The sequence below is a fragment of the Mustela erminea genome, chromosome 18 (assembly GCF_009829155.1).
Source record: "Mustela erminea isolate mMusErm1 chromosome 18, mMusErm1.Pri, whole genome shotgun sequence".
Lineage (NCBI taxonomy): Eukaryota > Metazoa > Chordata > Mammalia > Carnivora > Mustelidae > Mustela > Mustela erminea.
Genome location: NC_045631.1, coordinates 43,657,132 through 43,674,551, shown reverse-complemented (window position 1 = coordinate 43,674,551; position 17,420 = coordinate 43,657,132). Strand labels below are relative to the sequence as shown.

The 17,420-nt window shown below is 41.9% G+C and overlaps 1 protein-coding gene across 2 annotated transcripts in view; it reads left to right on the top strand.

Annotated features, from left to right (window-relative positions):
* The first annotated feature begins 8,337 nt into the window (after positions 1–8,337).
* GPATCH8 (G-patch domain containing 8) overlaps positions 8,338–17,420 on the top strand; it is a 111,487-nt gene continuing 102,404 nt past the window's right edge. For both annotated transcript variants that reach the window (XM_032322817.1, XM_032322816.1), the window contains exon 1: positions 8,338–8,600. In XM_032322817.1, the coding sequence (XP_032178708.1) occupies positions 8,556–8,600 (45 nt within the window). In that variant the 5' untranslated portion in view covers positions 8,338–8,555. The remainder of the gene's footprint in view (positions 8,601–17,420) is intronic.

Below are 17,420 nucleotides of genomic sequence, written 5' to 3'. Positions count from 1 at the left end.
CTTCTTAATATTTATTTATTTGTCAGAGAGAGAGCACAATCAGGGGGAGCGGCAGGTAGAGGGACAAGCAGACTCCCCACCGAAAAGAGAGCCCGATATGGAACTCGGTTCCAGAACCTTGGGACCATGACCTGAGCCGAAGGCAGATGACCAACTGACTGAGCCACCCAGGTGTACCAGGTTTAACAATTTCTTTGGGTCTTCATTTCCTCCTGCAGGCTCCCATGCCACCTACAACTCGCCTTAAATAAATCTGTATGCTTTTTGTCTCATTAATCTGCCTTTTATTACAGGGGTTCCTAGTGAGAACTTGAAAAGATAGAGGAGGGGTGCCTGGGTGGCTCAGTGGGTTAAGCTTCTGCCTTCGGCTCAGATCATGATCTCAGGGTCCTGGGATCGAGCCCCGCATCAGGCTCTCTGCTCAGCAAGGAGCCTGCTTCCTCCTCTCTCTCTGCCTGCCTCTCTGCCTACTTGTGATCTCTCTCTCTCTGTCAAATACAAAAAAAAATCTTAATTAAAAAAAAGAAAAAGAAACAATATAAAAAAAGATAGAGGAAAAGATATTTTCCTTCTCCTGCACAGCCCTCTATCCATACTTACTGACCCTACACCCTTGTAGGCTATGGGCCTCATCAATGAATCCCACTCTAGCCATTTGGTTACCAAGAGTCTGACTTTGGGTGAGGTTGGGGTTGTGGAGGTCTGGAGGGAAGGAGGGCCTCCTAAGCCTGCCCTAGCTCTTTCCTCCTTTGCCTTCAGTGCCCTGCCCTCCTCAGCCATCAGCTTCAATGTTCCCAGTGCTGGGCTTTCCCTATGCCAGTTCCCACTGAATAAATGTCTAGTCGGGTGTCAGGGAGTGGAGGTTTAGAGGTGAGGCTCTTGACCTGGGCTGACCCTGTTTGAATCCAGACTCCACTTCTTCTTCTTTTTTTTTTTTTTTTTAAAAGATTTTATTTATTTACTTGACAGACAGAGATCACAAGTAGGCAGAGAGGCAGAGAGAGAGGAGGAAGCAGGCTCCCTGCTGAGCAGAGAGCCTGATGTGGGGCTCGATCCCAGGACCCTGGGATCATGACCTGAGCCGAAAGCAGAGGCTTTAACCCACTGAGCCACCCAGGCGCCCCCAGACTCCACTTCTTACTAGGAGTCTGGCCTCGGGTAAGTTCATATAAGCCTCAGTTTCTTTACTTGGGAAGTGAGAAAAAAAGCTAATCATAGTACCTACTTCAGGGAGTGGCTGTGTGCATCAGACAAGATCATGGATGTGAAGCTGTTCGCATGGTGGAGGCATGACACATAGTAACTGCCCCCCTCCAAGGCTGCTACATAGGGATCAACTTTTAAAATATCTAAGAACTTTTCAACTTGGCCAAACAGAGAACAATCTGAGTCCTAAATTGTTTTGGTCTTTTCTTTTTTTTTTATTTTAAGATTTTATTTATTTATTTGACAGACGGAGATCACAAGCAGGCAGAGAGGCAGACAGAGAGAGAGGAGGAAGCAGGCTCCCCGCTGAGCAGAGAGCCCCATGTGGGGCTCGATCCCAGGACTCTGAGATCATGACCTGAGCCGAAGGCAGTGGCTTAACCCACTGAGCCACCCAGGCACCCCTGTTTTGGTCTTTTCTATGTTGTCTTATCCCTCCAATAAGTGAAAGAACAGAGAATTGACAGGTGTGGATATTTTTTTAAGTCACCAAATTGAATTTCTGCTTTTAATTGAAGTAATAGATATCCACAGACTGAAAGTCAAACTATTCTACATGTCTTTTTGTGAAAAATGGCAGTCCCCTTCCTTAGTTCATCTCACCCCTAATCCTTATTATTTGGAGGACCCTGCGTTCACCCCTAGCCTTTCTTCTTTATTTTTAATCATGTCTATTTCCAATATTTCTTAGTTCTAAATAGTATGCTCATACTAATACGTCTCTCTCTCTCTCTTTAAGATTTTATTTATTTATTTATTTATTTGACAGACGGAGATCACAAGTAGGCAGAGAGGTGAGCAGAGAGAAGAGGAAGCAGGCTCCCTGCCGAGCCAAGAGGCAGATGCGGGGCTCGATCCCAGGACCCTGAGACCATGACCCGAGCCAAAGGCAGAGGCTTAACCCACTGAGCCACCCAGGCACCCCTCATACTAATACTTCTTCTTCTTCTTCTTCTTTTTTTTTTTTTTTTTTTCAAATGGAGGCATTATCTATTGAGTTCCCCTTGGTAAGAAGATAGATCTCTCGTTATCCCTCTTTCCTTTCCTATACCCTCACTATATACTTCTGTTAAGCATTTTTGTGAGTGGGGCGTCTGGGTGGCTCAGTTGGTTAAGCGACTGCCTTCAGCTCAGGTCATGATCCTGGAGTCCTGGGATCGAGTCCCACATCAGACTCCCTGTTCAGCAGGGAGTCTGCTTTTTCCGCTGATCTCTCTCCTCTCATGCTCTCTCTCTCTCAAATAAATAAATAAAATCATTAAAAAAATTTTTTTTGTTAGATCAATATTCAGGTTTTATATTATGGTGACTGTAAATATTTTTCACAGTTAAGCTATGTTACCGAGTAACATTACTATCATCAGATTTTTTCCTTATGGGGCACCTGGCCAACTCAGTGGTGGGGTGTGTGATTCTTGATCTCAGGGTTGTGAATTTGAGCCCCACATTGAGTGTGGAGATTGCTTAAAAAAATAAGATCTTTATTTTATATTTTTAAAGCCTTTATTTATTCATTAAAGAGAGAGAATACAAACAGGGAGTGGGGAGGGGCAGAGGGAGAGAGAGAAGCAGACTCCACCCTGAGCAAGGAGCCCAATGTGGGGCTCAATCCCAGGACCAGGAGATCATGACCTGAGCCAAAGGCAGATGTTTAACCACCTGAGCCACCCAGGTATCCCCCCAAAGATAGAATCTTAAAAAATATTTTCTCTTATAATTTTGTCCATTGAGGTAAATTTTCTTCCCCCCCTTCCACACTTCCTCCCTTCTTTACTTGGTTTTCTATATTCTTAAAAAAAAAAAAGAATTCATTTATTTAATTGAGAGAGAGAGTGGGTGGGGGTGGTGCAGAGGGAGAAGCAGACTCCCCTCTGAGCAGGGGGCTGGACCCCAGGACCCTGGGATCAGAACCCTCAGGTCAGGACCTGAGCAGAAGAAGGGAGATGCTTGACCCACTGAGCCATCCAGGCGCTCCTTGGTTTTTTATATTCTTGTCACTGATTTTTCCCCTGCAAACACTTTGGAGAAGTATAAAAGTCTCTTTCAGACATACTAGTATTCCATCAGGTTTCTTTCTGGCTTGGCAACAACCTTCCTGGGGCCTCTTTTCTCCTGTGTCCTCCTGAGTTTCATCTGGATTGGGTGATTTTAGGCCTGCCGCATAGCTGTTGTCCTGGAATGACTCTACACGCTCACCCTGGGAAATGTCTTCACTTCTTTCTCAGGCTGGATGTCTGATTTCTGGATCTCAAGTATCCCATTTTTATGTTTTACTCTCTCATTTTGCTGTAAAGCATTTTTTGGTGGCTTCCAGGAAAGAATCTTTGGAAAATGGACTTTTGTGAGAGCTTGCAGGTCTATATGTCATTTTCCTCTTTCATGGTTGAGTAATGATTTGGGTGGATATAGATTTCTAGGTTCAAAACTCTCCTCTCAGAATTTTCAGGGCATTACCCCTTACTCTGGTGTTTTGGAGAAAAGGATCATTCCAATTTCCAATCCTTCATATGTGACTTCTTTTTCTTCTTTGAAAACCTGTAAGAGCTTCTCTTTATCCCTGTGTCCTGAAGTTTCACAATGCTGTACCTGGCAGCAAGCTCCTTTTCCATCCATTGTGCCGGGCCCTCTCAGGTTGGACAGTTAGGCCCTTAGAACTGTAAGGGCCTATTCAGCCAGAGCAGCTCCACCCCTGTTGAACTAGGTGATAGGCTGGTTCAAATGTCTAGTAGGGTAACTTGTAATTCAATTGGTCACCTAGCATGACTATGCAGCTGTATCTGTGTGTTACAGTTTCATTGGTCACCTATGTGTGGCCAGGCCCAACCACATGGCCTTTGCTCTATAAGTTAGTCTGGAAAGCTGGGAGGGGTTGTCCTCTCTGTAAGGGGCGGCCCCGACCGGTCTGTTTGACCGACGGTTTGATTCTTGATGCTTCACGAAATAAAGCTTTGCTTGACTTTTACTTTGTATCAGTCTTGCTCCTTTAATCACGGACCCATTATTGGGGTACCCATTTTTGGGGGACCCAATGTGAACCAGAAAAAGTTTACATGCTATTTCTTTAATATGCTCTTTCTTCATCTCCCCCCTGTTCTTTCTGGAAACTCTGCTATTCAGATACTGGATTGATCCTTCTATTTTCTTATATGTTCTTTCTTATTTTTCTTCTCATCTATTCAAAAAATCCTTATTTAGTGCCTCTTATGTGTCATTTATTATTCTAGGGGTTAAGGATACGGAAGGGAATAGAGGGGAGCTTGGGTGGCTCAGTTGTTAAGTGTCTGCCTTTGGTTCAGGTCATGATCCTGGTGTCCTGGGATCTAGCCCCACGTTGGGCTCCCTGCTCAGCAGAGAACCTGCTTCTCCCCCTCCAGCTCCACCATGCTCGTATTCCCTCTCTCACTGTCTCTCTCAGTCAAATAAATAAATACAATCTTTAAAAAATAAAAAAAAAGGGGGGGGGCACCTGGGTGGCTCAGTGGGTTAAGCCTCTTCAGATCAGGTCATGATCTCAGGGTGCTGGGATCGAGCCCTGCATCAGGCTCCCTGCTCAGCGGGGAGCCTGCTTCCCCCTCTCCCTCTGCCTGCCTCTCTGTCTACTTGTGATCTCTGTCTGTCAAATAAATAAATAAAATCTTTAAAAAAATTTAAAAAAAAAAAAAGAAGAAGGGGGTAGACCTGAGAGAATCTCTGCTCTCATGGAATTAACATTACATTTTAGAAAGTGGTAAGTACTAAGGAGAAAAATAAAATTAGGGAAAGAGGCTAGAAAGTTCAGAATACTGAACTCTGTGATTTTGGGGTTTTAAAAAAGATTTTATTTATTTATTTGACAGACAGAGATCACAAATAGGCAGAGGGGGGAGGGAAGCAGGCTCCCTGCTGAGCAGAGAGCCCGATGTGGGGCTCGATGTGGGGCTCAATCCTAGGAGCCCAAGATCACAACCTGAGCCAAAGGCAGAAGCTTAACCTACTGAGCCACCCAGGTGCCCCTGAACTCTGTGATTTTAAACAGGGTGATCAGGGAAGATCTTACTGAGAAATTAGTATTCAAGGAAAGACCAGAGGGTGAGGGGGCAAGCCACATGGGTGGATATCTGGGAAAGAATGAGGCAGCAAGAACAACATATACATAGCCCCTAAGTGGGGCAGGCTGACACAGAAGCAGGCCTTTGGGATCAAGGTATAGCAAGTCAGTGTGCCCAGAGAGAAGGGACACAGTGGACAGAGAGGAATGAGGTCTGAGAGGTGAGGTGATGATGGTTTTTAGTGTGAATGACAGGCAAAACCACTGGAGGCTTGCAGTAGAGGACTTACGTAATCTAACTGACCTTGTAACAGGATCACCATAGTTCCTCTGACTACTGTAGGGGGTCAGGGTGGAAGCAGAACACTTAGGAGCTCTTGCCGTGATTAAGGAGAAAGTAAAGGTGGCTTGGACCAGGTTGTCTTTTTATTGTTTTTTGGGAGATTTCTTGCCATTTTATTTCCTAACTCTTCTATTGAATTTTTCATTTCTGCTTAAAACATTTTGACTTTCAAAAGTTGTTTTTTCTTTTTTAAAGATTTTATTTATTTATTTGTCGGAGACACGGCAAGAGAAGGGACACAATCGGGGGAGTGAGAGAGGGAGAAACAGGCTTCCTGCTGAGCACGCAGCCTGAACTGGGGCCCGATCCTAGGACCTTGGAGTCATGATCTGAGCCGAAGGCAGACGCTAAGGACAGCCATCCTGGCGCCCCCAAAAGTTACTTCTTAATCTCTGAATATTCTTTTCTCTTTTTTGGCATCCGATGCTTCCTGTTGGCCTTATTTCCTGAGGTAATCTCCTATCTCTGTGGATATTGATTACAATTCTTTTGATGGCTTCTTCTATTATTTCCATTATTTCTGGTTCCTCTGAATTCCACTTGCTGTTTTTTAACTTTGTTTTGCTTTGTTTTGGGGTGGGGTGTTTCTGTCTCACAGGTTTCTACCAATGTCTGGTTATTTTTGGCATACATTCATATATAAGAGCTGAGTGGAAGCTGTGTGTGGTTGGGGCTTCTGGAATGACGGAATTTTCTGTGGGATATCTGGACTGGAACATGACCTTTGTAAGTTGGGGAGACTCCAGTCCTATTTTTGGTGTGTGTAGGTTTTTCCCACTGAGCTGGAAGAAGCCTGCCTCCAACCAGAATGTTAGCTTTTACCAAACCTTCCCATTTACAGCATGGTATCTATTTCCTTATCTGTGCCAGATACGTTAAAAGAGTCTCTTTGTTTAGTCTTTTCAGGGGAGAACCCTCCAGTTTACTACCTGGGTGGGAAAAGGGGTCTAGCGTTTTACTGTTCTCTAAAGTGCCTTGTAACAAGTCCTGTTTTCAACTCCATCTACTTCTTCATCTTGGTACCTAGTGATTCCAATTCCTGAATTTTTGTGGTACACCTTAGCCTTAGTCAACTTGTTTCCCAGCTTTCCCACTCTAGGACGTTGTTTTCTCTATTCTACTAAAGTCATTTCCATTTATCTGTGCTCTCCAGGTTCCAAGATGGTTTTTTTTTTTTTTTTTCCCTTTCCTTCCTTTTTTTTTTTTTTTTTAAGATTTTATTTATCCATTGGACAGACAGAGATCACCAGGCAGAGAGGCAGGCAGAGAGAGGAGGGAGCAGGCTCCCTGCTGAGCAGAGAGCCCGATGCTGGGCTCAATTCCAGGACCCTGGGATCATGACCCGAGCTGAAGGCAGAGGCTTTAACCCACTGAGCCACCCAGAGCCCCCCAAGTTTTTTTTTTTTTTTAAGATTTTATTTTTATTTATTTATTTTTAAAATATTTTATTTATTTATTTGCCAGAGATAGAGGCAGAGAGCACCAGCAGGGGGAATGCAGAAGAGACAGAGAAGCAGACTCCTGGCCAGGCAGGGAGCCTGATGGGGGCTTGATCCCAGGCCCCAGGGGGATCACGACCTGAGCAGAAGTCAGGCCCTCAACCAACTGAACCACCCAGGTGTTCACCCTTCTCATCCTTTTACTGTCATCTTAGTAGGGCTGAGAGAGGGAGAAGAGGTAAATGCCTCATGTGTATCCATGTTGATTCAATCTGCCACATATACCCTCAATCTCTTTACAATGTTTACAGTCTGTGTTCTTCCTCTCAGAGTTCTTTCCACTGCTTACAATTGTATTCTGCTTGGACTGGGGTTTGATGAGGCAAAAGGTAACAAAGGAATAGAAGATACACATCCTTCCCAAAATTTACATTCCACTTGACTCTCTCAGGGTAGCGTAAGGGCTATTTTCCATTTTGTGATTTCTGTCAACTACTCTCTTCAAAAGCAGGGAAGTCCTCATACCCCCTCCTACCTGTTTTATGTATTTTGGCTGAGGGAGCTGGAGGACTGGGTGAGGTCCACAGAAAAACCATAGGATTGAAAAGTCTGAATCATAACCCACAGTCATTGCTGGGTCTGTGGCAGTAGAGATTACTACATTCAATTTCCTTATTTTATAAAAGAAAACTGAAAGCCAGAGAGCTTTAGTTGATTTGGACCAACTTCGGTCTCTTGAAAAATACTCTAATAATATCCTAAAAATGGAAACTCTTAGTAGTCGAGGGGCGTGTGGGTCTAAAGTTCCCTTTGCTTGAAAGCTGCAGGGATGTGTGTGTGTGGGGGGAGCCTTGCCCCTTGCTTTTCCTCAAAGGCCAAAGGTCATTTCAGAGGTCTCATAACTGTGCTGTTTTATTTTTTGTAACACTCATGAACATTTAAAATTATGTAATTATTTTTACTATGTATCTGACATCCCCCCGCCGGAACGTAAGCCTCACGAGAAAAGGGGTCTTTCCTGTCTGCTTGCCATTTAATCCTCAGAGCAAACTGGGAATCGAAGTAGTCTGGCTCCAAAACCCGCGCTTTCAAACTGCATTATATTGCTATGTAGTGAATAAAGCAGAGAATGGACTTCTGCACACACACGGAAACGAAAGGGCAAGAAAATATACCCTACCCGGGGAAACCAGCAGGTGGAAAACATCCCGACGTAAGCGTATTGCGCCCATGTAACCTTTCTCTCCGGAAGCGCTTGCCGCTCTCTGGCGCGAGTGCGCACGCGCTGCCGTCGGGGTCGCTCTGGGCCGCGAGCGGAGAGGGGATTTAAGGGAAGGTTCCGCCTTCAGGGCTGAAAGGCGCCTGCGCCGTCGGGGCTCTCTTATAGACGCGCTTTCTCGCTTCCTCCCTCCCTCGCCTGCGCGCGCCGGGTGGGCGTGGGAGGAGGCGGGGAATTGGGGAGGGGAGCGAGGGGGCGGGTGTCGCGGGAGGGAAGGAGCGAACCGGAGAGCGTCGTCCTGAGAGGAGTGAAGGCGGCAAAATGGCGGACCGCTTCTCCCGCTTCAACGAGGATCGAGACTTTCAGGTAAACACGGGCGTCGCCGAGAATCCGGGAAGGCGCTGGCGGAGCCGGGACGTCCTCATTCCCCGCTCCTAGTTCTTTTCTTCCAAGCTCTGCTCCGGCTTACGAACTGGCTTGCTCTTCTCCCTCCTCCCAATTCCTCTAGGGGCCTCCCAGCTTGAGGCGAGGCCGCATCTCCTCTCACCTCGTATTCTCTTACCTGTTAAGCTCAGGCCGCCGGGTTTGCAGCTTTGGCCTGCTCGGACGGGTTTCGGAAGCCTGGTTGGGCCGCAGACTGGGGACGGTGCTCCCCTCGGGTGCTCCGGGCCTGTGAAGGCGCCGGGCGGGCTCCCGGGGGGAAAAGAGGGATGGGTTGGGAGGGCTTCGGGCGGGTGTTGCTGAGACCAGGGCTTCCGAATTTCTGGGATTTGCTCGCACGGCTCTTCTTCGGGTCGTCCTTCGTCTATCCTCAGTATGATAAATCCCTTTCATTGTGTGGCTTTCCATTTCTTCCCATGGTAAAAGGATTCTTGAGTTATCAGCCGCCTCCTTGGTTGGTCAAACACTGAGATTTCTCTAGGCGTAGATGTTGCTGTTATTAGGCCGTTCATCTTGCTTGGAAAAGAGTAAGTTACAGGACTGTGGTCGCTGTAAGCTTAGCCCCAAATCCTCCCTCGAAAGATTTTAAGAAGCGTTAATGATAAGGGACTTCCTTAGCGCGTGAGAACTAGCTCCAGAAGCTCCTTTTTTTCTTTCTTTAGTTGCAAATGCTATATGGAAAAGTGTCCTTGTGATGACAGGTTATTATCGAGGGAAAAATAAAGGCCAAATTAGAATAACGCGTCTTTCAGTTGTTTTAAAATACCTTCCTGTTGAGCATTGTTATCGCAGAAATCTCGGCGACTAAAAGGGATTTAGTAGAAATTGGCTGTTTCTAGGGTAAAATACATCCTCAGAGTCTCAAAGAAACCACTGCATTACTACCGCATATCCTGGCAACAGCAATTTGGGTCAGGAGAATGAACATCAGAACTCAAGTTTTTATCCCGCTGCAGATCTTCCTCCGAGTAACATGGGATACTCTAGATACGTTTCAGAAGGCAGTTTGAAGGGTTTGCGTTCCCTGAGATGATGGAGTTGGTAAATAAACAGACAAAGCAGTTAAACAACAACAGTCTAGTGCATAGAACGCTTGTGATAAGTTTTGCAGCAGTAAGGGATCAAGGGGCTGTTGAAAAACCTTGTGATCATGCGCCTGCTGTCTAACTGCAGCACAATACAGGATCTCAAGGTGTTTAAGAATATAGTGCAGGTGCAGGGAAGTTGAAGCAGTTCTTATATAGCCATTTGATCCCTGAGGTTTTTTTGTTTTTGTTTTTGTGTTTTTTTTAAAGCTCCTGCGTGAGTAGGCTACAAGATGTGTGGGCTTTTATTGGTAATTATTTTAAAGAGACCTGTTAACTAAAATCTCAAGTGCTTTTCAGAGGAGAAAATTTCAAGGTGACCTAATAAAATTGAAAAGAAATAACATGGACAATTAAGTGATGAGGGAAAATGGCTCAATCACAGAATTTCAGCCGACTTAAACAGATTTGCAGGGCCTTGAAAGAATTTGACACCTGAATAGCAGATTGTGAATGCTGTCACCTGAAAAAATTGAGAAAGCCTCTGCCTTTTCTAGTAAGGTGACTTTCTCTTCTGATATTCTAGCTGGGTTTATCTGAAACCTGATGGGTAGTTCTGTGAAGATAGTACGTGTATTTTAAGTTTTTTTCCTGCTTGTATGTTGGAATAACCCAACTCCTGCAGCTAGGAAAATGTTGGTTTTCTAAAATTCAGATCTCCTAATATGGGTAAAATAGGGTACTGGGAATGAAAACCTTTTAGACAACTAAAAGATGTTAAAACTTTTGTAAATTATTATACTAACATTTCTATTTCTTTCTTTCTTTTTTTTTTTTTTTAAGGATTTATTTACTTATTTGACAGAGACACAGTGAGAGAGTGAACATAAGCAGGGGAGTAGGAGAGGGAGAAGCAGACTTTTGCTGAGCAGGGAGCCCAAGGTGGGGCTCGATCCCAGGACCCTGAGATCATGACCTGAGCTGAAGGCAGAGCCACCCAGGCGCCCCTAACATTTCTATTTCTTTTTATTAAATTTTATTTATTTATTTGATATAGACACATAGTGACAGAGATAGCAAGAGAGCAAAGCAGGGAGAGGGGGAGCCCGATGTGGGGCTCGATCCCAGGATGCCTGGATCCTGACCTGAGCCAAAGGCAGATGCTTAACCGACTAAGCCACCCAGATGCCCCTGTGCTAACATTTTTTTTCTTTTCTTTTCTTTTCTTTTCTTTTTTAAATATTTTATTTATTTATTTGACAGACAGAGATCACAAGTAGGCAGAGAGGCAGGCAGAGAGTGAAGCAGGCTCCCCGCTGAGCAGAGAGCCGATGCAGCGCTCCATCCCAGGACCCTGGGATCACGACCTGAGCGAAGGCAGAGGCTTTAACCCACTGAGCCACCCAGGTGCCGCTGTACTAACATTTCTAAAAAGTATCCATTTAAAATAGTCAACTACAATAAATTAAAAAAAAAAAAAACTTAAAGTAGTATTTCTTCGGGATGTTTTAATAAGAAAAAATACTGATTTTCATTAATGATATCCTTCAATTTATAGTTATTAGGGAGAAAATGTAAGAGCATGCTCCTGTATATAGTACATCTAAAACATTTTGAGGTTGGATTATTAAAATTAAATGTGGCCTCCTTTTAAGATTTTGAGTGATAAACGAGGTGAATCCATTGAGTACATTTGAAAACAAATCCAAAGTAGGTTTCCGAAGAGTGCATGGATCCTGTTGCTTTTAAAAAGATCTTACAGCACTAGAAATTTTTCTGTGTATCTTCTCCAGTAAGTTCTAGGTGACTGTCATTTTTTTGGCTTTAAATTGGCAAGATAACTAAAAATGATAAAATTTCACTCTTTGCCAATTTACCATCACTTGCAAATTTTGGAGAGTTTGTGGTATCTTGAACTTAGTATGGAGTCAGAGGTGGATTCACTTATTTGGGAACACCTGAAGTTTCAAAGGTGTTTTATGTAGTATGGTGAGGAGCTTAATTAACGGTGGCATGGCACCTGAAGCACTTAGGAATATAAAGAGTAATCATTATTAAGAACATACATTTAAACATTTTCACTAACTTCATTTTAATAATAAATAGGCACCATTCTACACACTATATGTGTATTTTCTCATAGTCTTTGCAATAACTCTATGAGGTAGGTACTATTAACGCTCATTTTCAAATGAGGCAGCTGAGGCACAGAGAGTTAAGTAACTTGGCCAGGTATATATAGCTGGTAGATGGCAGCACCTAGAGTCCCACCCTGGCTCTTAAGACTCTTGAACCTATGCACATGGCCATTATCTCTACTGCCACTTACATATTTTATATAACTGTAATTGAGTCATCAAATACAGAGGATAAACTTACAAATTATGAAGAATAAGTGAGCTTTTAGAGAGGTTATACAGTTAGTTTTTACTGTTTTCCCCTTTGTCCAGAACGGTTTCTTGTTCTCCCAAGGACTTAGAAGGAGACTTCTGACAGTGATGAGTTACACTATCATAGAGGACATATTGTTAACTCTTATTTTAGTTTAGACATTGTTTTGTGTGGGGCTTAAAAAAAAAATTATTTATTTATTTATTTGTCAGAGAGAGAGAGAGAGAGAGAGAGAGCCCACACACAAGCAGAGGGAGTGGCAGGCAGAGCAAGTAGAGGGAGAAGCAGGCTCCCCGCCAAGCAAGGAGCCCCATGCAGGACTCCATCCCAGGACCCTAGGATCATGACCTAAGTCAAAGGCAGATGCTTAACCGACTGAGCCACCCAGGTGTCCCTTGTGTGGTCTTTTTTTAAGTGATCTTTTTTTATCTTTGGAAATCTTTGTGGTTTAGACTCATGTATTTATTTTTTAATGTTTTAATTCTGACTACTGCTTTAAGAATCTGACCTCAATTTCTGAATGAGACACAACTTATGCCTACATTTACCAGATTAAGGCATATTTGCTCACTGATTAAAATGTTACACAAACTAATGGAAAATACGTAGTATATGTAACTTAAGATATAGATGTATTCAGTACTTTGAATTACAGGTTCCCTAAAGAAAGTTTTGTTTGTACAGAGATGTACAACTGTAAGATGTTGTTACACTGCTCAGTGTTTAGTGGTTGTGCAGCTGTTAATGGTGATGCTCCTGAATGCTATGAGGAAATATGTTCTTCAATTCGTGTTCCTGCAGAGAACTGGTGATTTAAAGTAGCCTTTCATTCTTGTTCTGAATGTGTTTTGCATTAGATTTCTAATAAAAAGGAGTTATGATAATCAATGAGTAATAAAAGAAGAGAATAAAAGTCTTAAAGTGCATAGTAAAAAAATTACCGAAGGGTTTTCTATACTATATGTAAGTAATCATAATGGTAAATAGTAATAAGTCATGTGTTACTTTATGTAGTATGTAAGAGTCCTGGTATTTCATGTATGATACCAGGATGTGACCTTCAGATAATTCTTAGTTGAGACCATTAAATGAGAAGGTTACAGTTTTAAAATACTTTGATCACAGAAGCATGTTAGTATATTTTCTGTGTGGTATCTTGCAGTAAAGTTGGCATTCTAATGTAGACGTGCTGGAGATGACAGATGACACGGGGAAGACTCTGTTTCCAGGGTCTCCCATCATCTGGAAGAGATGCCACTAGTTGTGGAAATCAGTGTGCACTTTGCTTGGGATACTGAAATTTATGCAAAATCATTACTACTCCCTTTCCCATATATATTATATAGGTGGACAGGGTTGGAACCAAGGCTGTACCATCAAAATACTGTTGATAAATTGTCATTATTAACAAATGCAAAATTATTGGTTAGTATATTTTCAGGTGTTCAAGAGTTACCGTGTAAGGTTAGCATAAGGGAAAGTTCTCTGGTGGTTATTTGAAGGATTAAGGTAAATATTCAAGGTAAAGGGTACTGGAAAAGGGACAGTTAAGGAATAACATCACAGAGAAAAACATAAGTTGCATTGGAGGGACAATGGGGTTGGCAGGAATTGCGATCACAGGGCTTCATGTGACAGTATGCTTACTTGTTTTCAAAGTAGGCATTGAGACAAAGAAGAAACAGATCTAGACAGATTGATTATTAGGCTGATTATTTACAGGGCTGTTCTCGTGCTATCAGCATTACAGAAAAATAGGTGACCCTGTTGTATTCATTCCATTTTTTTATATCTGTATCACACAATTCCCATTAGAGTACTACAGAAACTCTTTTTTCCCATTTTCTTAGATCTTTATGATAATTTATATAACCAGAACTAAAATTTGTGACTTAAAAAATTTTTTAGACTCATATATAATTAGCTATACTGATTCTTCTGCTTCATAGCTGAGATATATTTCCATATAATTTCCATCTCTTTAGGTATATGATAAAATGAAAAAAGGACAGTGTTCTCTTGTGGCCAAGATGACCATTTTCTGGGGTATCTGGCTGGCTCAGTCAGTGCAGCATGCAACTCGATCTCAGGGTCACCAGTTTGAGCCCCACATTGAGTGGTGGAGTTTGCTTTAAAAAAAAAAAATTACCATTTTCTGGAAAGGATTAGGAGTTCATGAGATCTTGAATTATGGATTTGAAACCCATGTGGAGATTTCATTTTTTTTCTGTGACTTAATAAGTTTCTAATATTTTATTAATGTAAATGGGTTCCAGCTTGAAGTAGACATCCAGTTCTTGAATTCTATTAACATTCCTTCCCTGAAACAGTTTGGTACTTTTGCTTGTATGTCTGGCATTAAATCCCTTTTCATATTAGCATTGCCGTTTAGCATTAAGTGAGAGCTGACTCATGGTTAATTACCAAAGGAATTACAAATGACCACCACAGATACTGAAAGAAGTCATTGATTTGATATTGCAGTGGATACCAGAAGATGTTGTAATGATTTTCCAGTTATAAAAAGTGAATTGTCCATTTAACTGTGGAAATCTATCTGAATGTGCTTAATGCATTGTATTAATTAATGCAAAAATTTAAATATATGCAGCTGAAAGAATATACTATATTGTCATACTAAATGATTTCTTTGTGATTTAACAGATGCATTTAATATATTATACATAATATAGGAATTTACGGAAGAAAAAGTAGCCACAGTTATTTTGGCATTATATGTAGGTTAATAGCATATAATATTTTAGTAAGTGCCCTAGATTGTAAGAAATTAAAGTTAGGGCCAAAATAGTAGTTTCCTGTAACTTAATTTTAATTTTTACTAGTAGTGTCGAGGTAAGATAAATCTTGAGTTGTGCATCATTCAAACAAGCAGAAGATGTCTTAGTAATATTAATTTGGTCTCATCTCATTAGGTTTCAGTTATTTGTTATCATCCTTCTCTGTCAGTTGATTTCAAAGAGGAATTCAGTTTATCTCTCTGTTTTATGGAATTGAAATACAAAACAGCCCTTCAGATTTAGTTCTTTTTCTTTTTTTTTTCTTCAGATTTAGTTATAATAGAAAAAATCATCGCTCATATTTTGTGACTGATATTTTAGATAATGATTGTTGGAAAAGTTAGTACTTTTATCTTATGGTTCAAGTAATATTTTTTAGTGTTGATGAGGGAGAAGTAGCTTGCTTTTTCAACCTTGTGTAGATAATACTGATCAAAAATCAAGAAATTAATTGGATAATATAAATCTTGACTATATAAAAAGCTTAAGCTAATGCTTGTGGATTTATATGCTGTAGTCAGTAATTTCCCTTATTGCTTTGAGTAATGCTATAAGAAAAATTATGAGGTATTTTAGGAGGAGAAAAAATGGTTAAAAATTTAATTGGTTTAATAACTGCCTTAGGGTATCTGCATAAGAGATACCAAGGGATATATTACCTTCAGAATATTTTCTAGTATATAAACTTATTTTTTTTTAAAGATTTTATTTATTTATTTGACGCAGAGAGGGAGGGAGGAAGGGAGGGAGAGTACAAGCAGAGGGAGGGTCAGAGGGAGAGGGAGAAGCAGGCTCCCTGCTGAGCTGAGAGCCTAATGGGGGACTTGATCCTAAGGACCCAGGGATCATGACCCAAGCTGAAGGCAGTCGCCCAACCAACTAAGCCACCAGGTGCACTAAACTTACTTTTAAAAAGGTTGTTAAAATAATATTTGAATAGTAGTTGTACTAAGAAGTGTGTGTGTATAGAGAAAACTTGAGGCTAAGAAAAGGAGCTTTTTGTCCTAGATTGAGAGGTAACAAAAGTAACAATAATATTTACTACTCACAATCAGCAGGATTGTTAGGTGAATAGCGTAGTCAGTAAATAAAAAATTCAAAGTAAATGAGAGAACTCTTGAAGTGGAATGGTTGGGCACGCCTTTATGAAGAAAGTAGCATTTAAGCTGGGTCTTGAAAGCTAAGACTACATCTTTTTTTTTTTTTTTTTTTAAGATTTTATTTATTCATTAGCGAGCGAGAGAGAAAGAACATGCACACTCTGGAGCAGGAGCAGGGGAGGGAGGTGGAGGGAGAAGCAGACTCCCTGCGGAGCAGGGAGCCAGATGTGGGGCTTAATGCCGGGACCCTGAGATCATAGGGAGGCATTCAGTTGGAGAAAATAGCCAGGGTAAAAGTATAGAAGTGGAACAGGCAGAATTGTTGTTTGTTTTTGTTTTTCTCTTTGAACAATGATTAAGCCATTGTACATAGGGAAAATGTGAAAGCTGAGGCTACAACAATTAAGTTTTATTTTAATGCTCTAAGCAGGAATGTTCCTAGCTTTATTTATTTATTTATTTATTATTATTTTAAAGATTTTATTTATTTATTTGACAGACAGAGATCACAAGTAGGCAGAGAGGCAGGCAGAGAGAGAGAGAGGAGGAAGCAGGCTTCCTTCTGAGCAGAGAGCCCGATCCGGGGCTTGATCCCAGGATCCTGAGATCATGACCTGAGCTGAAGGCAGAGGCTTTAACCCACTGAGCCACCCAGGAGCCCCCTAGCTATTTTTTAATTAATTTTTTTTTTTAAGATTTTATTTATTTGACAGAGCACCAGTACAAGTAAGGGGAGGGGCAGAGGAAGAGGGAGAAGCAGACTGCTTACTGAGTGGGAGCCAGAGGATATGGGGCTTATCCCAGAACCCTGGGATCATGACCTGAGCCAAAGGCAGAAGCTTAAACAATTGAGCCACCCAGGTGCCTTTGTCCTAGTTATATTTAAGGTGTTTAAACAGGGTATAGACATCAACACGGTTGTTCTTATTGGAAGATTAATTCAGATACAGTTGTTAGATGTGCTGTATGTACAGTTAAAGCTGTGATAACCAGTGCTCATCAACCAGAGTTAATGTGAGTGGGGGCAAGAGAGGGATTATAATAACGAACTGTGATTGTAAGCTTGGTGGGTGGGGAGATAAGTAAGGACTTTTGGGGTGGAGAGAAAAGTTGGATCAATGGATTGTAGTCTGCAGTGGGGTTTAAGAATTGTTGGAGTGATGGGAGGTGGGTGGGGGATGAGGAAAAGTATAAAAAGGATTAAGAGTTTACTTACTGTAAAGAGCACTGAGTAATGTGTAGACTTGTTGAATCATTGTATTGTACACCTGAAACTAATATAACTTTTTTTCCCCCAAAGATTTTATTTATTTATTTGACAGAGAGAGATCACAAGCAGGCAGAGCAGCAGGCAGAGAGAAAGGGGGAAGCAGGCTCCCTGTTGAGCAGAGAGCCTGATGTAGGGCTCTATCCAACTACCCTGAGATCATG